The sequence below is a fragment of the Caenorhabditis briggsae genome (genome assembly GCF_000004555.2).
Source record: "Caenorhabditis briggsae complete genome, chrII, whole genome shotgun sequence".
NCBI classification, from domain to species: domain Eukaryota; kingdom Metazoa; phylum Nematoda; class Chromadorea; order Rhabditida; family Rhabditidae; genus Caenorhabditis; species Caenorhabditis briggsae.
The window spans coordinates 15,425,594-15,451,501 of NC_013486.2; the positions used below are offsets into that span (position 1 = coordinate 15,425,594).

The 25,908-nt window shown below is 34.4% G+C and overlaps 3 protein-coding genes across 3 annotated transcripts in view; 1 reads left to right on the forward strand and 2 right to left on the reverse strand.

Moving 5' to 3' along the window:
* Positions 1 to 148: 148 nt before the first annotated feature.
* CBG24216 lies at positions 149 to 4,489 on the reverse strand (the record flags this gene model as incomplete). Its single annotated transcript, XM_002648094.1, has 10 exons — positions 149 to 256; positions 303 to 426; positions 888 to 973; positions 1,256 to 1,411; positions 1,555 to 1,680; positions 2,507 to 2,670; positions 2,735 to 2,814; positions 2,939 to 3,075; positions 3,461 to 3,571; positions 4,316 to 4,489. 10 exons carry the CDS (start codon positions 4,487 to 4,489, stop codon positions 149 to 151), a joined length of 1,266 nt encoding a protein of 421 aa, XP_002648140.1.
* A 328-nt stretch (positions 4,490 to 4,817) lies between these two features.
* Cbr-thoc-1 lies at positions 4,818 to 13,892 on the reverse strand (the record flags this gene model as incomplete). Its single annotated transcript, XM_045243126.1, is given in 17 exon segments — positions 4,818 to 4,849; positions 5,759 to 6,044; positions 7,098 to 7,276; positions 7,291 to 7,400; positions 7,777 to 7,860; positions 8,013 to 8,123; positions 8,789 to 9,049; positions 9,093 to 9,176; positions 9,396 to 9,505; positions 9,841 to 9,978; positions 10,295 to 10,403; positions 10,774 to 10,901; positions 11,696 to 11,774; positions 12,341 to 12,459; positions 13,001 to 13,152; positions 13,390 to 13,529; positions 13,822 to 13,892. 17 exon segments carry the CDS (start codon positions 13,890 to 13,892, stop codon positions 4,818 to 4,820), a joined length of 2,193 nt encoding a protein of 730 aa, XP_045091277.1.
* A 6,842-nt stretch (positions 13,893 to 20,734) lies between these two features.
* Positions 20,735 to 25,908, forward strand: part of CBG24218 — a gene marked incomplete at both ends in the record, with an annotated part of 8,932 nt that continues 3,758 nt past the window's right edge. Inside the window, 8 exons of the mRNA XM_045243127.1 lie at positions 20,735 to 20,915; positions 21,567 to 21,725; positions 22,299 to 22,569; positions 23,041 to 23,137; positions 23,215 to 23,737; positions 24,212 to 24,460; positions 25,427 to 25,488; positions 25,723 to 25,805. Of these exons, the coding sequence (XP_045091278.1) occupies positions 20,735 to 20,915; positions 21,567 to 21,725; positions 22,299 to 22,569; positions 23,041 to 23,137; positions 23,215 to 23,737; positions 24,212 to 24,460; positions 25,427 to 25,488; positions 25,723 to 25,805 (1,625 nt within the window). The remainder of the gene's footprint in view (positions 20,916 to 21,566; positions 21,726 to 22,298; positions 22,570 to 23,040; positions 23,138 to 23,214; positions 23,738 to 24,211; positions 24,461 to 25,426; positions 25,489 to 25,722; positions 25,806 to 25,908) is intronic.

Below are 25,908 nucleotides of genomic sequence, written 5' to 3' on the forward strand. Positions count from 1 at the left end.
TATATTTTAAAAAGAAATTTCGAATAACAAATGAAGATTTAGCATTTTTCCATTGATTGAATACTTGCTTGCTACTTTTTCAGCTGAAATTTGATTTTTTTTTCAGCCGAATTCTTCGAAAATTCAATTTCTGACATTAAAATATACTTTATTTTTTTCTAAATCGAAGAACTTGGAATTCTGATTTTCTGACGTTATCAGAGGCTGCGAAATGTCCGGGAGCCATAAATACAGCTGGACCCTGATGTGAGATAGCCTAAAAATGGTTCAAAATGACTCAAAAAATCTGAAAATTGGCTTACCGTAAAACCTCTAATAGAACGACACCCGGATCTGATCCTCTGCGCCTCCATATATCCTTCCCTAGGAGGGCTGTGGCTTTTTTGATTACGGTAGTTCTGGGATAGGTGAAATTCTAGGAAGCTTCTGAGTTGCTGAATTTGTTTTCGAAAGAATGCACAAACATCCTTCCCCACGGCCCCNNATCGTTTTTATAATTGAAGAGTTTTACGGTTTTACGGTCATCTTTCTCATTCTGATGATGGTGATCATAAAATGACTAAAAACGCAGCCTTGGATAGAAGTTCTTCTGAAGAAAGAACGAGAAAGACAGAAGACGAAATTCAGCTACAGTAACCCAGAAAACATCATTTGCTATTCTTCTAGTCGACGACTATGCTCTACAAAACAAACTTATGGCTTATTCATCATCTATTATTTGCATTTTCATATCTTTTTTGGGACGGGAACAGTCAATATTAGTTTTACCATTCACTACTAAAAATGCATGGGAATTCAGAAGACGTCACGTCTTCTGAATCTCCTTCTTCTTCAAAAAATGGGATTTTCGAAAAGATAGCTACAGTAACCAGGCAAAGAAAGCTCACCCATCAGCAGATCCAGTCGCAAAGTGCTCCTCGTTGATCATTGAGACACAGTCCAGCGAGACGCAGTTCGATAGGCCGGTGAACATCTGGAAGTTGATGGATTACTGTAGCTTATGGATCCTTATCGTTTCTTCACGATCTTGGATCAATTTTAGACCATTTTAAGACGATTCTAGTGGTATTTCAGGCCATTTTTGCCAATTTTAGCTCGATTTTCGATCAATTCAGGGCAACTTTAAGCGATTTTAAGCCGATCACGAGCTATTTCAAGTCATTGTCAGCCATTTTTGACTAATTTCGAACAATTTCAGGGCCATTTAAGCCTTTTTCAGCTCATTTTTAGCCAAATTTCCGGCCAAAACTCTCACCAGCTGACTCTCATCCTCGACTTTCCAAAGACGCGCGCTACGATCTCTGCCGCCTACAGTAGCCACGCGTTGTTTCGACAGCACGCCAATCTGTTGAACGCCATCCTGATGTCCGTACATTGTGTCGACGAGTCCCAACTGGTCAATGTCCCACATCTGAAAATGTCGTTTTTGAGATTAAAAATAGCTAAAAATAGGAATTTTTCAGTAGAAATGTGGTGAAAGTCCAAATTTTTGAGTCAAAAACTGCTAAAAATAACAAATTTCAGCCCGAAAAATCGCTTAAAATCATCCCTGACCTTCACAGCACGATCCTGACTGGCCGAGAACAGATTATTGGTTTTCAGCTGGAATTGAAGCGAGAAAATGGGTCCACGATGGCCGGAGAGGTCTTTGACGTGGTCCAGGGTGTCGAAATTCCAGATCTGCAAGAAATTGAAAATTACAGTAATCCAAGCAAAAGTACAGTAGGAAAGTACTACTTTTAGGTCTGAAATAGTGATTTTTTAGCCGAAAATCCACTTTTTGGGGTTGAAATCAGTGATTTTCGGTCGGAATTAGTGATTTTCGGCTCAAAAATCCGCTTTTTGGGGTCAAAATTAGTGATTTTTGAGCAGAAATTAGTCAATTTTGGGTCGAAAATAGTCAATTTTGGGTCGAAAATAGTGATTTTCAGCTCAAAAAATCCACTTTTGGGTCGAAAATGGTGATTTTCGGCTCAAAAATCCACTTTTTGGGGTTAAAATCAATAATTTTCATATAGAAAATAGTGATTTTCGTCAAAAATGCCACTTTTTGGGGTCAAAAATAGTGATTTTTACGTCGAAAATAGTGATTTTCGGCTCAAAAATCCGCTTTTTGGGGTTAAAATTAGTGATTTTTGAGCAGAAATTAGTCAATTTTGGGTCGAAAATGGTGATTTTCGGCTCAAAAATCCGCTTTTTGGGGTTAAAATTAGTGATTTTTGAGCAGAAATTAGTTAATTTTGGGTCGAAAATGGTGATTTTCGGCTCAAAAATCCGCTTTTTGGGGTTAAAATTAGTGATTTTTGAGCAGAAATTAGTTAATTTTGGGTCGAAAATGGTGATTTTCGGCTTAAGAAATCCAAATTTTGGGGTTGAAATCAGTGATTTTTAGGCCCCAAATAGTGATTTTCAGCCCAAAATCGCAATTTTTGCTGTCAAAATTATTGATTTTTCGGTAAAAAATAACCATTTTCGGGATTTAGAAGTACAGTAATTCAAAAATCACCTTAACAGCTTGATCAAAACCACCGGAAGCGACGAATTTCTGGTCTGGCGACACGGCGACGGCGAAAATGACACCGTAGTGAGCATGAGTCGGTTCTTCTGGGACACCGGCGCGTTTTTTGTGTCGTTTGATGACTCCGACCACTTTTCGAGATGGTACATTGTCTGGAAATTTGAAAATTTTTAATTTTTAAGAACAATTTCAGCCAAAATAAGAGAAAAAACTCACATTTCACAATACTGGACTCTTTTCCACAGCTGATCACATAGTTTCCATCTGGCGAGAACGCGACACACAGTGGTGTCAATCTGAAAAAAGGATTACTGTGGTTTTTTAACCTAGTTTTGCCCATTTTCCAGTCCTTTTTTCGTCAAATTTCGGGTTTTTTCAGTTTGGAACTCAAATTTCGCCATTTTTAAGGGATTACTGTACCTGTGCGCCTTATAGGCAATCTCCAAATCGTCGTCCAGCTCAACAACATCGGCGATTCGCTTCATTTGGGTGCCAGAACGCGCCGCGGCATCCTCGCAAAGCTTCTCGGCCACTTCCTCTTGTGTTGTTACAGTACTCTGGAAGATTTCAGATCTACAGTAACCCTCGAATTTGCAATTTCAAAAGCTTCAAATCGGTCAAAAATGGCCAATTTTGGCTCAAAAAACTCCAAAAAATGCAATTTTAACGCTCAAAATTGGCCGAAAATGAATTCTAATAGCTCAAAATCACTCAAAATCACTCAAAAATGGCCAATTTCGTCTCTAAAAACTCTAACAATGCAATTTTAAAAGCTCAAAATCCGTCAAAATCGGTCAAATTTGATCAATTTTGGCTTTGAAACCACTGAAAATGCACTTTTTGGACCTCAAAATCAGTCAAAATCGATCAAAATCGGCCAAATTTGGCTCTAAAAACTATAAAAACGCGGACATCTGGACCAATAGACAGACAGACACAAACCTGAATTTTCTCGAGAAGATTCTTGGCTTCACGATAGTTTCTCTCGTGCACATCCTCATACTCCACATCACTTCCGGCGTCCGATCCGACGGCGCTTCCGGCAAGGGAATCCTGAAATTTCCGGGACTTTTTAGATTTTTCAGCCAAAAATCTTGATTTTCAGCTAAATTTTCAGCCACATTCCTCATTTTTGGACCGAATATACCCCGAATTTTGACCTAATTTTCACCATAAATTCCGGGTTTTCCATTAATTTTGAACTTAAATTTTTTGGTCATTTTTCTTGGATTTTTGAACCATTTTTCATAATTTTGGACAATTTTACAAGATTTTTGGGTCAATTTTCATGATTTTTGGACCATTTTTCACATTTTTTCCTCAATCTTACCTTATTTTTCTTCAAAATTTCATGATTTTTGGCTTAATTCCGGATTTTTTTTGTCAATTTTTAAGTCATAATTCCTGTTTATCGAATCAATTTCTTTCAAAATTTTATTATTTTTTGCCTAGTTTTCAACCAGAAAATTCCATTTTTCAGTCACTTTTTTTGGTTTATTTTAACCGGAATTTTAAGATTTTCGGGTCAAATTCCATGATTTTTAGGTCATTTTTTTCATGGGCTTTGGGCCATTTTACACGATTTTCGGACTTATTTTCATGGATTTCGATTCATTTTGATTGATTTTTGGTTGATTTTTCATGATTTCCCAGTATTTTTCCATGATTTTCGGGTCATTTTTCATGGATGGCGGATCATTTTCATGATTTTTAGGCTATTTTTACCCAATTTTTCAGCTGAAAACGTATTTTTATCAGTTTTCTAGCTTATTTTCAGCCAAATCTCCCACTCCTAACCTCATCATCCGAATGAATCTCCGTCGCCGCCATCAACTTCTGTCTTCTCGATAGCTTCGCCGCGGTCTCGTCGTTTTGCTCCGTTTTTCCCATTGATTTCCTCTTTCGATTGGAGGCTCCGCCCCCTTTTTTACCACCGCCATTCGGCTTGGATTTCATAAAAAACGCAGGCATTTTTGAGGTTTTTTTTTGGGCTGAAAATTTCAGATATTTAGGTTAAAATGTCTATTTTTAGGCATTTTAACAAGCCAATTTCAGGTATTAAAAAGGCGAAAAAACGCCAAAAAAATCAAGAAAAATAGGCAAAAAGAGCAGAAAAATCCTTTGTTTTACAGTAGGAAAAAACGGAAAAAAAATTAGTAGCAACAACAAAAATAAATTAATTTTTCATAAAGATAATTAAGAGATAATTAGGAGAGTTCCGAGTTAATTGGTATTGATTTTTGTAGATCCTTAAACATGAGCAATGGTTGGGGGCGTGGCCTATTTCCTATTAGGGGAGCTATGTCGACGTTTCGTGGATTTTCTGAAATACTTGAGGAGCGATTATTCGGCTTTTCGGGTTCAAAAATAGGCTTTTCAGGCCTTGAAATAGACTTGCTTGGTCTAAAAATGAACTTGTTAGGCCTAGAAATAGGCTTTTTGGACACAAAACCAGGCATTTTAGCTCCAAAAATAGGCTTGTACAGGCCTAGTGGGACTCAAAAAATGAAAATTTGTTGTCAAAATCTAGGATTTTCGTTTTTCAGGCCTTGAAATAGGCCTTTTCATGCTTTTCAGGCCTTTACATAGGCATTTTAAGACTCAAAAATAACCTTTTTGGGCCTAAAATGGTCCGGTCAGGCCATAAAATGGGCCTTTTCAGGCATTTTTAAGCTCCAAAATGACCTTTTCACGTCCAAAAAGTAGAATTTGTAAGAGCCTCAAATAGGCTTTTAGGCCTTCAAATAGGCTTTTAGGCATTGAAATATGATTTTTAGGACCAAAAATGTTTTTTTGGGTCCAAAAATAGACATTTAAGAGCCTAAAATATGCCGGTCAGGCCTTAAAATCGCCTTTTTGGCTTTTTAAGCCTTAAAATAGGCTTTTCTGGCTTTGCAGGTCTTGACATAGGCGTTCTAAGACTCAAATATGTCATGTTTGGGTCCAAAAATAGACTTTTCATGCCTAAAAAAATAGGCCTGACCGGTCTTAAAATAGGCCTTTTCAGGCATTTCTAGGCCTGGAAATAGACATTTTTAGGCTCGAAAATGACCTTTTTGGGCCTAAACATAGAATTTGTGAGACCTAAAATAGGCCGGTCAGGCGTTCACACAGGCTTTTCAGGCATTCCTAGTCCTTGAAATAGACATTTTAGTTCTTAAAATAGGCTTTTCGGACCCAAAATGAGGCCTTTAAGGACTAAAAATAGGCGTTTTAGGCCAAAAACTAGGCCTACAGTACCTTCATCGTCGCCGTCGCCACCTCTATCACATCCAAATCGGCGATGAGCAGGTTCAACAGGCTCCGCCCACTTGTCCCGTTTCGCTCCGCCCACTCTTTGAGAATTCGATAGCAGCGGTCTGCTTCGTCGTTGGAGGACGATGACGACGTCTTCTGGAGCGCGCCCTCGTCGATTCCCACCAATTTTGCCAATTTTTTCGAGAATTTCGACAAATCCGTCGCCAGTTGACGGAGATTTTCGTCGGTGAGCGATGGGTCCGTGTAGGGGTTCGGCGAGGAGACAACGCTGCAAAAATTGGGGGATTTAGGTCGATTTTCAGCCAATTTTCAGCTATTTAGAGTCATTTTCAGCCAATTTTTAGCTATTTCCAGCCATTTTCAGCTATTTAGAGTCATTTTCAGCCAATTTTCAGCTATTTTCAGTTAATTTTCAGCTAATTAAAGTCATTTTCAGCTAATTTTCAGCCATTTTCAGCCAATTTTCAACTATTTAGAGTCATTTTCAGCTAATTTTCAGCCATTTTCAGCCAATTTTCAACTATTTAGAGTCATTTTCAGCCAATTTTTAGCTATTTCCAGCCATTTTTCAGCTATTTAGAGTCATTTTCAGCCAATTTTTAGCTATTTTCAGTTAATTTTCAGCTAATTAAAGTCATTTTCAGCTAATTTTCAGCTATTTTCAGCCAATTTTCAGCTAATTTTTGGATCTATGATTTTCAGCCATTTTAAGGCTGTTTCAGCTCGAATTTTAGGCAATTTTTTCTCCAATTTCCAGCTGTTTTCAGCTATTATTTGGTCGATTTTTAGCCCATTTTCAGCTATAAATTTCAGCAAAATTTTTGAGCATTTCTAGTCATTTTTCAGCCATTTTCAGACATTTTTTTAAGTCATTTTAAGCCCAGTTTTAGCCTATTCTCAGATATTTTTTTATGCATTTGCAGTCAGAAATCTCAGGTTTTTAAATGTTTTCAGCCAGTTTTAGGCGATTTTCCGATATTTCTAGGTAGATTTTAAGTTAATTTTTAGCTATTTTCAGCCATTTTCAAGCTATTTTTCGGCCGATTTTCAGCCGTTTTTTAGCTATTTTCAGCCTTTTTTCAGCTATCATTTTCAGCTATTTTTCATCTAATTTTCAGCAAAATTTAGGCCGATTTTTAGCCATTTTGAGTTGATTTACAGGGTTTTTTATCAGCCAAAATCGGTTTGGAATTTCAGCTTCTTTTTCGAATTTCAGAATCATTTTCAGTCAATTTTTAGCTATTTTCAGCCATTTTTCAGCTATTTTCAGCGATTTTCTGCTTTTTTCAGTTAATTTTCAGCCATTTCCAACCACACTCACATCGTGGTACTCTTCGTATTGGTATCCAACTTCCGCTTCAGCGATTCCTCCACCTTCTTCCTCGCCTCCGCCTCTTTTTTCTCTCCCGACGCGGCTCGTTTCTCTGCGTCTCTTCTCTCTCGTTCCTCGATTCCAGACTTGAATTCGTCGATGGTTTTTCCGGCGTTGTACATGGTCCGCTCCAGAAAATCACGCATATTCGTCGTTGGATCCGCTTTTGGCTCGGTTTTTGACACGTATCCAGGGGCTTTGTGCATCAGGAGACGGGCGGCACGCCATTGGAATGATACTTCGTTGATGGATCTGAAAACGGGGGAAAATTGGGTTAAAATGGTCTAAAATCCATGAAAAATGACTCGAAATCTATGAAAAATGGTCCGATATCCTTGAAAAATCGTCCAAAATCCATGAAAAATGAGCCAAAATCCACAAAAATTGACCCAAAATCCAAGGAAAATGGTCAGAAATCTATGAAAATGGTCCAAAATTCATCTAAACGGTTCAAAATCCATGAAAAATGGTCCAAAAATCAAATTTAATGCATTTCTACCGATTTTTTAGAGGAAATTCCAGCTATTTTTCATGAATTTTTGGCCATTTATTGTCATTTTTATCAATTTTTCTTGATTTTTAATCCATTTTCAGTCTATTCTTAATATTTTTTGAGCCGAAAACTTACTTATACTGCTCCTCGACCTGCTGTTCTGGGTCCATTTCGTCCAATGGGTCCCGAATGAAATCCGCCAGTGTTGGAATGAATTTTCTGCAAATTTGGGCTTTTTTAGGTCTTTTTGCAGCTAAAATTTCCCATTTTTTGAGCTTCCTAGCTATTTCCTAGCTTCAAAATCTAGATTTTTGGGTCATTTTCAGTTCTAAAAAGGCAGTTTTAGCTTCAAAAACCCTCTTAAAACCAACCTTTTATCCGATTTGCAGGCTTTTAGAACGTCCGGTTCGTAGGTCCATAGTTTTGTGAGTTCCGGAGTGCCAAGATCCAAATTATTGGGGTTGAATGGGACGCGTTGACGTCTGGAACTTGGGTTTTGTTAGAGTTTTGAGCTAAAATTTGTCTATTTTAGTCTCGAAATTGGCATTTTTAGGTCCAAAAATCTGAATTTTCAGGTTTTAAAGGCTTAAAATTAACATTTACAGGTCAAAAAATATGGAATTATAGCTCAGAATTGACATTTTTCAACCAAAATTCACGATTTTTATGCTGAAAATTGCCTTTTTTATGTCAAAAAATTATAATTTTACGCTGAAAATTGTCATTTTCAGATAAAAAATTGAGGAATTTTAATGATGAAATTGACATTTTAGGTCCCAAATTCAAACATTTTTTGATCGAAAATTAGCCAATTTCAGCATGAAATTAGCATTTTTGGGTCAAAAAAAAACAGAATTTTAGGCTCAAAATTGACGAATAATCTGAATTTCTAGACTTTTTTTTAAAGATTTTTGAACCGTTTTTCAGGAATTTTGGGTCTTTTTTCAAGATTTTTGGACCATTTTTCATGATTTTTGGACCATTTTCCAAGATTTTCGAACCACTTTTCGTGATTTGTGGGTCATTTTCATGTATTTTGGACCATTTTTCATGGTATGTGAGCCATTTTTAATGGATTTTGGACCATTTTTCAGGATTTTTTGGTCAATTTTCCTTTAATTTCATTATTTCCTAGATTTCCACCTACTTCTTATACATCTGCATTGCTCCCTTATCCGCTTTTTCGGACAAATCCGGACAATTCGAGTTCTTCCACTGATTCCACTCCGTTTCTCTTTGCATGATCCTCTTGAGTCCGGCGACGAACGCCGTGCCACGTGGCATTGTATCCGAGAGAAGACGATAGCATTTGTCCTCGTAGTCGTGCACGAATTTCGATTGCTCCTCGTTTAGCACCATTTTTCTGGAAAAAATTGGGTTTTGAGGGGAATTTTGGGGGATTTTAAGGCTGAAAATATGAATTTTCGGTGTCAAAAAGGGCTATTTTTGACTGAAAATGGCCTATTTTCGACTGAAAATGGCCTATTTTTAGCAGAAAATGACCTATTTTCCACTGAAAATAGGGATTTTGGGGTCTAAAAAGGGCTATTTATGGCAGAAAATAACCTTTTTTCGGTCGAAAATTCGTTTTTCAGCCGAAAAAAGACATTTTCAGAGCTTGAAAATGGATTTTTGGGAGCCAAAATTCCTGATTATTTGGGGGATTTTGGGTCAATTTGAACGATTTCTGAGTGGAAATTCATCATGTCAGGCTTAAAACGTCCAAATTTCAAGATTTTTTTCAAAAAACCTACTTGGCGGGCGGCTTAAATCTGCTCTCCGCATTCAGATACTGGAAAATGATGATGGTTTGGATGAGGAAGTTCCGTCGGAATGAGGAATCATTGAGTTGAAGAGCCAGCAGCTGAAAATCAATTCTTAAAAATTCGATTTTTGTGATTTTTAAGGTGGCCAAAAGCGGGCGGAGCTTCCCAAAGGGGGCGGAGTTAGAGTTGAGCCCCGCCCCTCCTGCCCCTGTGGAGTGTTTTAGACCATTTCCAATGGTGGCCTAGAAAATGCAAAGTTAGGCCACCATGCTAAAATGGCCTAGAAAACACACCAGGGTCATGTTAGGACATTTTTAGGCCATTTGGAAGTGGTGGCCTAGAAAACACAATTCGCAAAAGTTAGACTACCACTTCAAATGGCCTAGAAAACACATTTAGGCCAGTTTTTCTGTATTTTTCAGCTATTTCTTACCTTTGGAGACGTCAAATATTTGGTAAAAAAGACGTCGTTGTTGATCTTCTTTCGACTTTCAGCCACTTCTGACTCGTCTTCAGCTGCGAATTTCTCCAATTTATTGGCTGTCATCAGGGAGAGCACGGCGGTGAGATCCTGGAGCAAAATAGGGGGTTTTAGGCTAGATTTTGGGAGTTCTAGAGGAATTTTGGAGCATTTTTGACCCATTTTAGACCGATTTTGACGAATTACAGATCATTTTAAGCCAATTTTAGGGCATTTTAAACCCATTTTAGAGAATTTCTCACCATTTTCAAAACGTTTCAGATCAATTTTGGAGCATTTCGCACCAATTTCAGAACGTTTTAGAGCAATTTTAGGACATTTTTCATCAATTTTAGAGCATTTTGAGCCGAATTTGAAGCATTTCCAGCCAAATATGAGCTTTTTAATCCCAAATCGCCCCCCTTACCTTCTTGAAAACCACAAATTTCTCCTTCTCATACAGCAAGTTGGGGTTGGACATGAACTTTTGAAGCGACCAAAACTGTCGATACATCTCTGGCGTCACGATGATTTCTCTGAAATTTTCAGCTATAAAAATCTATTTTCAGATGACTTTTTAAGCTTAAAAATGCCTTAAAGATGGCTGAAAAATCCAAATTTCAGCACGAAAACCAGCTTAGAAACCCGATTTTCAGCTCAAAAATCAGCTTGGAAAACTGATTATCTGCTCGAAAATGGACACGATTTTCAGTTTTAGGCTTAGAAATTCCTGAAAATCCAGTTTTCAGCACTAAAATCAGATTTTTTTAGCTCTAAAATTCAATTTTCCACTCCAAAATGGACGATTTTCGCATTTTTTCAGCTTGGAAAACTGATTTTTTGGCCATTTTTCAGATTTTCAAGCCTAAAACTGCTGAAAATCCAATTTTCAGCTCTAAAACTCACTTTGCCGCTTCCTCTTCAATCTCTCCAGTCTCCATATCCTCTCCTTCGGCTCCGGGCGTTGCTCCAGACGGCGTAGCTGCATGATGTGATGACGTGGCGGCGAGCAGGGATTCAGCAGTTGGCTCGTTCTGAAAATCCCGATTTTTAGTTGAAATGAGTCAAAAAGACCCGATTTTTGCGATTTTTGGGTCGAAAAATCTGGTTTTTAGTGCTCTTTTTGATCGAAAATCATGAATTTTGAGCTTTTTGGGTCGAAAAATCTCGATTTTCGGACATTTTTAGGTCAGAAACTTCGATTTTCAGGCATATCTAAGTCAAAATTCTCGATTTTTGAGGTCTGTTCGATCAAAAATCTCGTATTTCGAGCTTTTCGGGTCAAAAATCGAGATGTTCGGACATTTTTAGGTGAAAAATCGCGATTTCTGAGGTTTTCCAGGTCAAAAATCTCGATTTTAAAACTTTTTTTGGGTGGAAAATATGATTTTTGAACTTTTTTTAAACCAAAAAAGCTCGATTTTCAAAGTTTTTTGAGTAAAAAATTTTTATTTTTCATGTAAAAAGAGCTAGAAATAATAATTTTTGAGGGTTTCTAGATCAAAAATTGCAATTTTCGAGCATTTTTAGCTCGAAAATCACTCAAATTCTCAAAGAATACTCCATTTTTCACTGTAAAATGAGCCAAAAATGACGATTTTCGGGGATTTTTGGGTCATAACCCTTGCTTTCTGAGCTTTTTTGGGCAGAAAATCACTCAAATTCTCAAAAAAATGTTTCATGTTTCATGTAAAATGAGCCAAAAATGACAATTTTCGACCTTTTTTAAGTGAAAATTGCAATTTTTCAGCATTTTTAGGTCGAAAATCTCTCAAAACCTTGATTTTTTCACTGAAACTACAGTTTTTCATCGATTTTGAGCACAAACCTCTTCAAAAGTGGTGATGTTGAGCGTGTTGAAGTGACCCATAAAGTTGACACCAGACTTCTCGGTCAGCGGGAGGAATCTGCGAGATTTGGGCATTTTTTGGGGGGTTATTAGGTCGGCAAATTGGGTTTTAGGCTCAAATTTCCTGATTTTTGGACCATTTTCTGGCCTAAAAATCGAAAAAATCGACATTTTTGTGCAAGAAAATCGATTTTCAAGCTCTGAAAATTGGGTTTTTTGCAAGTTTCTAGACCAAAAAACCCACATTCTTATGATTTTCAGAACCCGTTTTCGAATTTTCGACATCAAAAATTCGGTTTTTTGCCAAAATTCGGTTCTTTGCCCAAAAAATTTGATTTCAGGCTCCAATTTCATGGGTTTTGGACCATTTTTCTTAGTTTTTGGCTTCAAAAATCGATTTTTTCCAGTTTATAGGTCCAAAAAACAACAATTTTTTGAATTTTGAGCTTTAAAAAAGTACATTTGTGACCAGAAAAATTGATTTTTGGACCATTTTTGTTAGTTTTTGGCTCAACAAGTCAGGTTTTCAACCGTTCTCCTAGTTTTTGGACCTAAAAACCCCTTTTTCAGCGGAAAATCGTCTATTTTTAGCTCAAAATATGCTCCGAACGCTCCAAAACTCACCTGGACAAGAAGAACATGATTCTTCCACAAAACGACGTCTCCGCAGTTCGGCTGAGTCGACGGAGAAGGTCGTTGCAGAGGCGGAGAATGATGTTTTGGTACGTTTCGATGAATCCGGGCTGAAAAAATCGAGAGATTTGCGATTTTTCTTGATGAAAAATAGTAATTTTTGACCGATTTTTCATGATTTTAAGCTTAAAAATTGCCGAAAAAGGTGATTTTTTGATAGAAAATAGTGATTTTTGGTGTATTTTTCAAGTTTTTGGTCCATTTTTCATGATTTTTGGAAGATTTTTCACAGATTTTGGTACATTTTTCATGATTTAAAATCCTTTTTACGTTATAAAATTCACAAATTAGCACTTTTTGGTCCATTTTCGGCTATTTTACCTCATTTTTTGATAGAAAATAGTGATTTTTGGTGTATTATTCGTGATTTTTGTACCATTTTTCATGTTTTAGGACCATTTTTCATGATTTTTGGACCATTTTTCATAAATTTTGGACCATTTTTTGTGATTTTTGGACCATTTTCCATGATTTTTGGTACATTTTTCATGAATTTTGGTCCATTTTTCATGTTTTTTGGACCACTTTTCGTAGATTTTGGTCCATTTTTCATGATTTTTGGTCCATTTTTACTTTAAAAAACTCAAAAACTAGCAAGTTTTGGTCCATTTCGAGCCATTTTACCTGCTTAAACTCGTTCATATTCTCTTCAACTAGGCCAAATAGGTGCTTGCACTCTTCAATCGACGAAACTTCTAGAATGTCCTGGAGAGTCAGAATCGGCGTGCTTTTGGAGCAGTATCCTGAAAAATAGAGGATTTTCAAAGATTTTAAGCTCTGAATCGTAAAAATAAGGCTAAAATTCAATTTTTGAGAGCAAAAAACCTTGAAAAATGAGCCATAAATCGATTTTTAGGTCAAAATTCAAATTTTGAACACACTTTGTGATGTTTGAGAGCTTCTATACCAAACATTCGTGATTTTTATGCTTAAAATCTCCTTTTTCTTGTATTTTCACTCTTAAAACCACGAAAACTCACCCAATTTAGTGCAATTCATTACAAAATTGAAATGAAGCCGCGCGAATTCCTCCTTCTGCTCCGACGGCACTTCCATCACTCGATAACCTCGCTTTTTGAGCAGTCCATCGATTTTGACTATCACAAATTCGTCGTCCTTGCTGAAAAAGTCGATTTTCAGCGTTTTGAGGGGAGAAATTGGCGGAAAAATGAATTTTCGATTTTTCGGGGAAATGTTCGACTTTTCTAGATTTTTACATGTTTTTAGGGGGTGATTTTAATGCTGAAATGCTGGAAATCGTATTCAGCTAGTTTTTATCCGTTGGGAAACTTGAAAAACCGCCAAATTACAATTTTTAGAGCGAAAATCGATTTTTTCAGATTTACCGCCTTTTTTAGCGATTTTTCAAGACCTTTTCACGATATTCTGTTTCTCCATAGTTGAAAACATACACTGTCTTCTTCTCCGCCTTGAAAAGCTCCCTCAAATCGTCGAAATTCCTATTCGCTATGGCCTCCTCCATTTTTCACCTGAAAACTGGCGAAATTTCACGAAATTTAGGTCGTTTATTGATTAAATAAAAAAAAAATACACCGTTAAAAATTTTTGTGACAAAAATTGAAGGAAAAAATAGAAAAATTGGGTGTAGAACGAGAAAAATTGCCCAAAATTCGTTGAAAAAGTCACGCAACGACGCTCCGCAATTCCGGTTGCGCGTTGTTTAGCGTAAATCGACACAACGGAATTTTCAACGAATTCTGTCATTTTTTGAGGTTCGGAGAGCAGAATTTGGTGAAAGAAAGACAAAAAACGCAGAATTTCAGCCGAAATTATAATTTCAGACGTTAAAAAGCAAATAAATAAACCTAAAATAGAGAAAAACCTAATTTTTTCGAAAAAATTTCTCAAGCAAATCAGTTTCATCAAACAAAATTAAAATTTTAATGAATTTCTGGAAAGTCGGTTGTCTGAAAAATTCATAAAAACATTTTGCTGAAACTGCTGAAAGAAAATTTTAAAAAAGTCAAAATTTAAAAAATTTTATTGAAGTAAAAAATTGAATTTAAAAGAAAATAGAAAATTTAACAAAAATTATCAACTCCCTCGTCTGCTTGGGGTCTAACTTCTCATACACTTGGAGCTGAAAACTTTAAAAACTTCAAAAAATTAAAATTTTCGATTTAATGAAATTTCGAAAATTCAAAAATTTAAAAAAAAAACTTACATTTAGCAGAAAATTGGTGAAATTTTGTTGAAGATCATGCGGTATTCCATTTTATTTTTCTGGAAAAAATGAAATTCAAAATATTCGAAATTTTAAGAATCTAAAAATCTCAAAATTCACCAATTTCAGATTTTTCAAAATTTGAAATTTTTTGAATTCCCGCCAAAAGCATACCTTCGAATATCTTGGATATCAATTAAAATTACCCAGAAGGTCGTCTTTGACTGTGCCTTTGTAGGGGGAATCTGAAAAAACTTTTTGAGAATATTTTTTGAAAAATCAATTTTTTTGAATTCCTGAATTTCTAGGAAACTTCGATCTTTTCTTAAAATTTAAATTTTTGAATTCAGCGTTTCTCGCGCTTCAAAACAAGTATAATCATGACCTACTTTCCCAAAATCTCAAATTTCGGACCCTTATCCGCCTTTAAAGTCGAAAAAATCGAAAAAATCAAAATGGGCGGAGCCTAGTAGTGTTTAGGCTCATTTCAAAGCTCTCAGCGAGGCAAATCCAATTCTTCAATTTTTTTTTATTGAATTTGAGCGAAAACTGAAAAAGTTACTGTACTTTGAAAAATGCTAGAGCGCAGAGAAACAAGACACACTACGTCTCTGACCAAAAGTGGGCGGAGCCTAGTGGGTTTTTCTGAATATTTGGAAATGTTCTGAAATTACAGAAATCAAAGTTTCTGAATTTCAAGTGTTTCGAAAATTCTGAATTTCTAGGAAATTTGTGAATTTCTGAATTTCTGAATTCGACTTTTTATTACCCACCTTCCTTCTATTTTCCAAGTTCCGTACAGCTTCTGAATGCCTTTTTTTTTGAAATTTTCAAATTCAAAAAAATCGAATATCCAAAAAAAAATTCCAAAAAAATCCATGTGTTTTCAAGACATTGATGACTCTGAAACATTTGAAATTTCAGCTTTCAAACTACTTCTAGCTGGAAAAACACCTATATTTGAATTCAGCAAAATGAGAGCTTCAAAACGAGCCTAAACACGACTAGGCTCCGCCCACTTTTGGTCAGAGACGCAGTGAGTCTCGTTTCTCTGCACTCTCGCATTTTTGAAAGTACAGTAATTTTTCTTGTTTTGGCTCAAATTCAATAAAAATTGAAGAATTGGATTTGCCTCGCTGAGAGCTTTGAAATGAGCCTAAACACGACTAGGCTCCGCCCATTTTCTTTTTTTCGAATTTTTCGACTTTAAAGGCGCATAAGGGTCCGAAAAATTTTAATTTCAAGAAAGTAGGTCATGATTATACTCATCCTGAAGCTTGAAACACGCTGAATTCGAATTTTTAAGTTTGGAAACATTAAAACTTAAGACTTACTTGAAAAGTTCCAAAAAATAAAAAATTCCAGAAAAATAATTTTTTAAATTCAAAATATAAGTGCTGTGGGTAGGTTCGAATTCCATGAATTCCATACAAAAAGAAATAGTATAGAATTTGTGAGAGACGCAGAGAAATCAGAAAAATGGACTAATTAGAGGGTCCCTTCCTGGGTGAGGAGAGGATCTCTGCTATACGAAAATTTGAACTTTTGATTTTTGGAAATTCAGAAATTCAGAAATTCAGAAATTCAGAAATTCAGAAATTCAGAAATTCAGAAATTCAGAAATTCAGAAATTCAGAAATTCAGAAATTCAGAAATTCAGAAATTCAGAAGTTCAAAAATTCAGAAATTCAGAAATTCAGAAGTTCAAAAATTCAGAAATTCAGAAATTCAGATAATCAGAAATTCAGATAATCAGAAATTAAGAAATTCAGAAATTCAGAAATTCAGAAATTAAGAAATTAAGAAATTCAGAAATTAAGAAATTCAGAGGTTCAGAAATTCAGAAATTCAGAAATTCAGAAATTCAGAAATTCAGAAATTCAGAAATTCAGAAATTCAGAAATTCAGAAATTCAGAAATTCAGAAATTCAGAAATTCAGAAATTCAGAAATTCAGAAATTCAGAAATTCAAATAATCAGAAATTCAGAAATTCAGAAATTAAGAAATTAAGAAATTCAGAAATTAAGAAATTAAGAAATTAAGAAAATTCAGAGGTTCAGAAATTCAGAAATTCAGAAATTCAGAAATTCAGAAATTAAGAAATTAAGAAATTCAGAGGTTCAGAAATTCAGAAATTCAGAAATTCAGAAATTCAGAAGTTCAAAAATTCAGAAATTCAGAAATTCAGATAATCAGAAATTCAGATAATCAGAAATTAAGAAATTCAGAAATTCAGAAATTCAGAAATTCAGAAATTCAGAAATTCAGAAATTCAGAAATTCAGATATTCAGAAATCAAGAAATTAAGAAATTCAGAAATTCAGAGGTTCAGAAATTCAGAAATTCAGAGATTTAGAGATTCAGAGATTCAGAAATTCAGAAATTCAAAAATTCAAAAATTCAGAAATTCGGAAATTCAGAAATTCAAAAATTCAGAAATTCAGAAATTCAGAAGTTCAAAAATTCAGAAATTCAGAAATTCAAAAATTCAGAAATTCAGAAATTCAGAAATTCAGAAATTCAGATAATCAGAAATTAAGAAATTCAGAAATTCAGAAATTCAAAAATTCAGAAATTCAGAAATTCAGAAATTCAGAAATTCAGAAATTCAGATATTCAGAAATTAAGAAATTAAGAAATTCAGAAATTCAGAGGTTCAGAAATTCAGAAATTCAGAGATTTAGAGATTCAGTGATTCAGAAATTCAGAAATTCAGAAATTCAGAAATTCAGAAATTCAGATAATCAGAAATTCAGATAATCAGAAATTAAGAAATTCAGAAATTCAGAAATTCAGAAATTCAGAAATTCAGAAATTCAGAAATTCAGAAATTCAGATATTCAGAAATTAAGAAATTAAGAAATTAGGAAATTAAGAAATTCAGAAATTAAGAAATTAAGAAATTAAGAAATTCAGAGGTTCAGAAATTCAGAAATTCAGAAATTCAGAAATTCAGAAATTCGGAAATTCAGAAATTCAGAAATTCAGAAATTCAGAAATTCAGAAGTTCAAAAATTCAGAAATTCAGAAATTCAGAAATTCAGAAATTCAGAAATTCAGAAATTCAGAAATTCAGATAATCAGAAATTAAGAAATTCAGAAATTCAGAAATTCAGAAATTCAGAAATTCAGAAATTCAGAAATTCAGAAATTCAGAAATTCAGATATTCAGAAATTAAGAAATTAAGAAATTCAGAAATTCAGAGGTTCAGAAATTCAGAAATTCAGAGATTTAGAGATTCAGTGATTCAGAAATTCAGAAATTCAGAAATTCAAAAATTCAGAAATTCAGAAATTCGGAAATTCAGGAATTCAAAAATTCAGAATTCAGAAATTCAGAAGTTCAAAAATTCAGAAATTCAGAAATTAAGAAATTAAGAAATTCAGAAATTCAGAGGTTCAGAAATTCAGAAATTCAGAGATTTAGAGATTCAGAGATTCAGAAATTCAGAAATTCAGAAATTCAAAAATTCAGAAATTCAGAAATTCAAAAATTCAGAAATTCAGAAATTCAGAAGTTCAAAAATTCAGAAATTCAGAAATTCAGATAATCAGAAATTAAGAAATTCAGAGGTTCAGAAATTCAGAAATTCAGAAATTCAGAAGTTCAAAAATTCAGAAATTCAGAAATTCAGATAATCAGAAATTAAGAAATTCAGAAATTCAGAAATTCAGAGGTTCAGAAATTCAGATATTCAGAGATTTAGAGATTCAGAGATTCAGAAATTCAGAAATTCAAAAATTCAAAAATTCAGAAATTCAGAAATTCAAAAATTCAGAAATTCAGAAATTCAGAAGTTCAAAAATTCAGAAATTCAGAAATTCAGATAATCAGAAATTAAGAAATTCAGAAATTCAGAAATTCAGAAATTCAGAAATTCAGAAATTCAGAAATTCAGAAATTCAGATATTCAGAAATTAAGAAATTCAGAAATTCAGAAATTCAGAAATTCAGAAATTCAGAGGTTCAGAAATTCAGAAATTCAAAAATTCAAAAATTCAGAAATTCAGAAATTCAAAAATTCAGAAATTCAGAAATTCAGAAGTTCAAAAATTCAGAAATTCAGAAATTCAGATAATCAGAAATTAAGAAATTCAGAAATTCAGAAATTCAGAAATTCAGAAATTCAGAAATTAAGAAATTCAGAAATTCAGATATTCAGAAATTCAGAAATTCAGAGGTTCAGAAATTCAGAAATTCAGAGATTTAGAGATTCAGAAATTCAGAAATTCAAAAATTCAAAAATTCAGAAATTCAGAAATTCAAAAATTCAGAAATTCAGAAATTCAGAATGTCAAAAATTCAGAAATTCAGAAATTCAGATAATCAGAAATTCAGATAATCAGAAATTAAGAAATTCAGAAATTCAGAAATTCAGAAATTCAGAAATTCAGAAATTCAGATATTCAGAAATTAAGAAATTAAGAAATTCAGAAATTCAGAGGTTCAGAAATTCAGAAATTCAGAGATTTAGAGATTCAGAGATTCAGAAATTCAGAAATTCAAAAATTCAAAAATTCAGAAATTCGGAAATTCAGAAATTCAAAAATTCTGAAATTCTGAAATTCAGAAGTTCAAAAATTCAGAAATTCAGAAATTCAAAAATTCAGAAATTCAGAAATGTGCCTCCTCTTCAGATGACCCCTCCCTCCCCCCCTCTTTCTCTAAATCTCCTGTTCTTTTCACTCTCTCGTTATCGTTTCATTGGGTTTTTTTTGATTTTCTTGGAGTTTCAAAAGTGAGAAATACATGATTCAAATATTTTCAAAACCCATATCTATACAAAAAAGGTTCGATTTTTTTTAAACCTGTAATTCTAACATTTAATTTGGAGCCAATTTATCTCGGTTCCTGTGAAAGATATGAAAAATTTGTCAACGGATAAATTGCTTATCAGAATATCACAAACATTTTATCAGTTGACACAATTTTGATATTTTGCCTAGGAATCGAGATAATTGAGCTCAAAGTCAACCCATCTCTTTTTCTTCCATTTTCTTGTCCTCTCTTTTTTGACCTCGTAAAATATGCATTGCCTGAACCCAAAGTGAGAGAGTGTATGAAATTTGGAGACACGCGGAGAAAACGAGTGACGCGAAACGAGAGAGAGAGAGAGGGAGAGACGCAGAGTACAGGTCATTGCTCCTCTCTTCTTCTTTTTCTTCATCCTCTTCCAGCGTTCGCGACTTTTTTTCTCTGCTTGTTCTTTTCCAAATTCTGTTTCTTTTTCAAATTTTCTAGATTTTAAGAAGCGATTTAGATTAATTTGTTGGGGCAATTAGGGTAATTAGGACCCGAACAATTCAAAATTTTGGGTTAAATTTGTCAAAAAATCCATCCGAAGTGGGGAAAAATGTTTCTCAAAGCCAAGTTAGATTTTAAAGCCAAACTCCACAAAAATTGCAAATTTTAATCATCAAAATCAGACATAATTTCTCAAAATTTTGGCCTGTTTTTGACCCCAAAATTGAGAATTTTTTGGATTTTTTGATCTACTCAAAAAAAATGTTTTCTTGATTTTTAGAAACACGAATCATATTTTTTACAATTAGCTGAAAAGTGGTCCGAAATTCATGAAAAATGACGCAAAATGTATAAAAATGGTCCAAAATTTATGAAAAATTAGTTAAAATTCATGAAAAATAAGCCAAAATTTATGAAAAATGATCCAAAATTCATGAAAAATGGTCCAAAATTCATAAAAAATGGTCCAAAATTCATGAAAAATGGTCCAAAATTCATGAAAAATGGTCCAAAATCCATGAAAAATGATCCAAAATTCATGAAAAATGGTCCAAAATTTATGAAAAATGGTCCAAAATTCATGAAAAATGGTTCAAAATTTATGAAAAATGATCCAAAATTCATGAAAAATGGTCCAAAATTTATGAAAAATGGTTCAAAATTCATGAAAAATGGGTCAAAATTCATGAAAAATGGTCCAAAATTTATGAAAAATGATTCAAAATTCATGAAAAATGGGTCAAAATTCATGAATATTGAACCATAAACGAGCGATTCCAAACCAAAATTAAGATTTTTAAGCTTAAAAACGCATGGTCCTTCTAATATTTCACTTTTCCGTTCCCAAAAAAAAATCTCCAAATACTAAATTTTTTTCAGAAATCCCCAGAAGTCATGGATTTTGATTTTGACTTTGAGAATCTCATGGAGCCCGAAGATGAAATGAGTCCGGAAGATGAGGAAAAAATGAGAAAAGAGTCGATGGAAAAAGAGAAAGAAGAGAGGAAACGAGCAATAAATATGAGAAAAGAGAGAGAAGAAGAAGCAGAACGGATAAGCCGCGAGAGGTTAATTGGTAGGAGTTTGGGTCTGAAAATCTGGTCTGAAAATCTTGAAAAATGACTCAGAAATCATGAATTTAGGACCATTTTTCATGAATTTAGGACCATTTTTCATGAATTTAGGACCATTTTTCATGAATTTTGAACCATTTCTCATGAATTTTAGACCATTTTTCATGAATTTCGAACCATTTTTCATGAATTTTGGCCCATTTTCAGGAATTTTGAACCATTTTTTCATAAAATTTGAGTCTTTTCAAATCTTGTCGAACAATGAGAATCATCTGAAAACTTTTAAAAATATATCAAAAAGTTGTGAAAATGGCTCAAAAATTGTTCTGAAAATCTAGAAAAAAAAAGTTCAAAAATCATGAAAATTGACTCAAAAATCGTGAAAAATTGGTTAAAAAGCATTTTAAAATGATCTGAAAATTTGGTTCAAAAATATAGAAAAATTGACTAAAAATCCGGAAATTTAATTATCCAAAAAATCATTGAAAATGACTGGAAAATACTGAAAATTAACTACAAAAAACATACAAATTGGTTGAAAAACCTAGAAAAATTAGTTGGAAAATCATGAAAATCTGGTTTGAAAGTTTAGTAAAATTAGTTGCAAAATCATGAAAATTGAGCCAAAAATCAATAAAAAGTATTTTTTCCAGAAGAAACTCGTCCAAAGTCTCTGAAAGCATCTCTGGAACCAGAGGGATGGTTCCCAGATCGCTCAAAAAATGAGCGCTTCAAAAAGTTGCTGGACCAAATTGTGGACCATTTTGTAGATGGAAACGAACATTTTGCGGAGGATATGAAGAAAATCAAAAGTGAGATTTTGAAAAGTTGATTTTGAAGACACCGTATTCCCTCTAATAGAAGCCCACCCAAACTATCAATTTTCGAAACGTCGGGTTCCGAAACGTCGGGTTCCGAAACGTCGGGTTTTCGAAACGTCGGGTTATGAAACGTCGGGTTCCGAAACGTCGGGTTTTCGAAACGTCGGGTTTTCGAAACGTCGGGTTCCGAAACGTCGGGTTTTCGAAACGTCGGGTTTTCGAAACGTCGGGTTCCGAAACGTCGGGTTTTCGAAACGTCGGGTTTTCGAAACGTCGGGTTCCGAAACGTCGGGTTTTCGAAACGTCGGGTTTTCGAAACGTCGGGTTTTGAAACGTCGGGTTATGAAATGTCGGGTTCCGAAACGTCGGGTTCCGAAACGTCGGGTTTTCGAAACGTCGGGTTATGAAACGTCGGGTTTTCGAAACGTCGGGTTATGAAACGTCGGGTTTTGAAACGTCGGGTTATGAAACGTCGGGTTTTCGAAACGTCGGGTTATGAAATGTCCCGGAGCCTTATTCGACAGTGAAATTTCCAATTTTTTGTCTATCAACCATTTTTTGCAGCTCCCGGCGCCTTACTGTACTTTGTGGCTGAAAAACACAAGAAACTCAAGTTGGAGAAACATACCGAAAAGAGTGTCGAAATTCACGATTGGCTAGTCTTTTTCGAGCAATCAGTGATCAAATCACTCAAGAAAATGACCCTCATCCCTCAAGAAACAAAAATCGATGGAATTGGAAAGCTGTTTGAAGAAATGAGAGAAAAATCGATACGTCTTGCGGCCAAGGCATTTGATGGCTCCAAATTTTTGGAGCAAGCAATTGAACAGAGAAAGTGAGCAATTTTTATACGAAAAATTGCAATTTTCAGGCTTTAAAGCAGAGTTTTTCGAGCTGAAAAATTGTCAAAAATTCATGAAAATTGGTTCAAAAATTATGAAAAATGGTCTAAAATTTATGAAAAATGGTCCAAAATTCGTGAGAAAACGGTCTGAAATTTATGAAAATCGGTTCAAAAATCGAAAAAATTGATCTGGAAAAAAGTTCATTTGAGCCTATATAGCTCACTTCTTTTGAAAGATATCAAAAAGTTGTAAACTGATGAAATGCTTATCATGATATCAGCAGCATTTTATCAGTTGGCAACTTTTTGATATCTTTCACAGAAAATGAGATAGGCTCAAATATGACTTACAGTAAATACAAAAAGGACATTTTTTAAGCATTATTTTAGCGGCTTTTTCAGAGCTGAAACTTGAAAATCAATATTTTTGGCACTCCAAAATTTATATGAATTTGTTTTTAGGATCCGAGAAGCGGAATGGAAGAAGATTGAGGCAGAAACCATGGCTTCTGTTCAAAAATTGAACATTGCGGATGATGGATTGGCTCAGTTGGTCAAGGTACATCTTATTTTTTGAAATTCAGAAGTTCGAAAATTTGAAAATTCAAAAAATTCAAAAATTCGAAAATTTCCCAGAACACTGCCATGGACCACATCTCGGACCGACCACGAGACACAAGTCCGGAACGCGTCCGTGTCACCCTGGAACAAGTCAAACAGCTCAATGAGATGTACAGTTATCTTCTCTGCGATTTTTTGGAAAATCCAGCGGATCCAATAGACGAAGAAGAAGTAGGAGGAAATGGAGAAAGTTCTAGACATCCAAGAAGACGCAGAAGATTCTTCGGAGACGAGGAGGAGTATGATGGTACGGTGGAGGAGCTACAGTACCTGTTACAACCAACGGAACAAGAAGAAAGCCTCTCGAAATTGGACATTTGGAAGCCATCGCTGCTCTCCAAAGAGCATCTATACTCATATGAGAGCTCCCCGGATTTTGAGGCTCCTGGAAACGCTACCATTGATTTTGAGGCTCTTGGAGTCCAGAGACGAGTTGCCACGCATTTTGGACAGAAGCCAACTAGGGAGCAGGAGAAGGAGTGGGCGGAGCAACGGGATATGCCCAAGAGGAAGAGAACTTCGAGAGTTCGGTTTGTTGGTATGTTTTTGGATTTTTTTTTTGGATTTTCGAAGACTTTGTAAAACCTGTAATGGAGCCAATTTATCTTGGTTGTCTAGGTAAATGATCAAAATCATTATCATTACTAATCACATTCACCAGATTCTGCATGTGCGTATGTATGTAGCGCACCTTATCACCTATTCAAAGTAAACCGATCAAGCTGAAACCTAGACAGATAGATCACAATAGTGTCTTATTTGATGCCCAAACGTTTGGTTTTTCGAAATTTTGATTTTGAAGTCTTCTGGAGACGTTCCTTGGTTTCACCACGCTAAAGGGTGGTGGGCAGAAAGGGGATGGTGGTGGGCGACCGGAGGCCAGGAGGTTCAGCCCCCGAAGAACCGACTGGTATGAAAAATATCAGCAATCTGAAGTTCCGAAATTTTGAAATTCTAATGTTCGGAGATGTAGGAATTCTGAAATTCAAAAAATCTGAAATTCTTTTTTCAGAATACAACAGCGAGAAGAACCAAATGCGACTCTTCGTCCGAAGAACGAACCGTATCGATCAAAGAGAATCCTCGGATTCACCAATTTCCGATTTTATGGATTTCAGTCTTCGGAAAGGATCCAACGAATGCCAGAAATGTGAATTTCCGATGATTGGGACACGTGAAGGATTGAGAGGAGCAACTGTCCGGAGAGTTGAAGGATACAAGGAAGTTCGACAGCAGAGAATGACCATCGACACTTCTTCTTGTTAGTTTTTTAAGAATTTTTAGAATTTTCAGATTTTTTGAATTACAGAATACCAGGATTCCAGAATTCCAGAATTTCTGAATTTCTGAATTTCTGAAATTCTGAAATTTTGAAATTCTGAAATTTTGAATTTCTGAATTTCTGAATTTCTGAATTTCTGAATTTCTGAATTTCTGAAATTCTGAGTTTCTGAATTTCCGAATTTCTGAATTTCTGAATTTCTGAATTTCTATATTTCTGAATTTCTGAATTTTTGAATTTCTGAATTTCTGAATTTCTGAAATTCTGAAATTTTGAATTTCTGAATTTCTGAATTTCTGAATTTCTTAATTTCTGAATTTCTGAATTTCTGAAATTCTGAAATTTTGAATTTCTGAATTTCTTAATTTCTGAATTTCTGAATTTCTGAATTTCTGAAATTCTGAAATTTTGAATTTCTGAATTTCTGAATTTCTGAATTTCTGAATTTCTGAATTTCTGAATTTCTGAATTTCTGAATTTCTGAATTTCTGAATTTCTGAATTTCTGAATTTCTGAATTTCTGAATTTCTGAATTTCTGAAATTCTGAGTTTCTGAATTTCCGAATTTCTGAATTTCTGAATTTCTGAATTTCTATATTTCTGAATTTCTGAATTTTTGAATTTCTGAATTTCTGAATTTCTGAAATTCTGAAATTTTGAATTTCTGAATTTCTGAATTTCTGAATTTCTGAATTTCTTAATTTCTGAATTTCTGAATTTCTGAANTTCTGAAATTTTGAATTTCTGAATTTCTTAATTTCTGAATTTCTGAATTTCTGAATTTCTGAAATTCTGAAATTTTGAATTTCTGAATTTCTGAATTTCTGAATTTCTGAATTTCTGAATTTCTGAATTTCTGAATTTCTGAATTTCTGAATTTCTGAATTTCTGAATTTCATACTTTGGGTGTTTTTTTTCAAAATTTCTGAAATTCGTAACTTTCAGTCCATGTCGGATGGCGAGGAAACATTCTCGGAAGATTCTGGTATTTCCGGAATGATGGTGAAGCCCGTAAACTGGAAATACATTGAGTAATGGACTCTTGGACAGATATACAGAGGATGAGGTAATTACTTTTTAATTAGCCTTAATTATCTCGGCTTTCAGTACAGATACAAAAAATTGGTAAATTAATAAAATGTGTGAAATTGAATTTTACACTTTTTACTAATTGACAAAAAATTTGAATCTTTTCTAGAAATTGAGAAAATTGAAGCTAATTAAAAATTGCCTTTTTTTAGCTCTGTGAATTCTATCGTCCCCTGGCCAGCGTGGCAAAAACGGACTTCCGGCGGTATCCTTTGTTTGCAGGAAGTGAAGCGACGTAAGTTTTTTTTTCTTTTTTTGTCATATTAGCCTGGTGGCCTAACTTTTGCAAATTGGGTTTTCTAGGCCACCAACTTTTATTGGCCTAAAAATGACCTAAC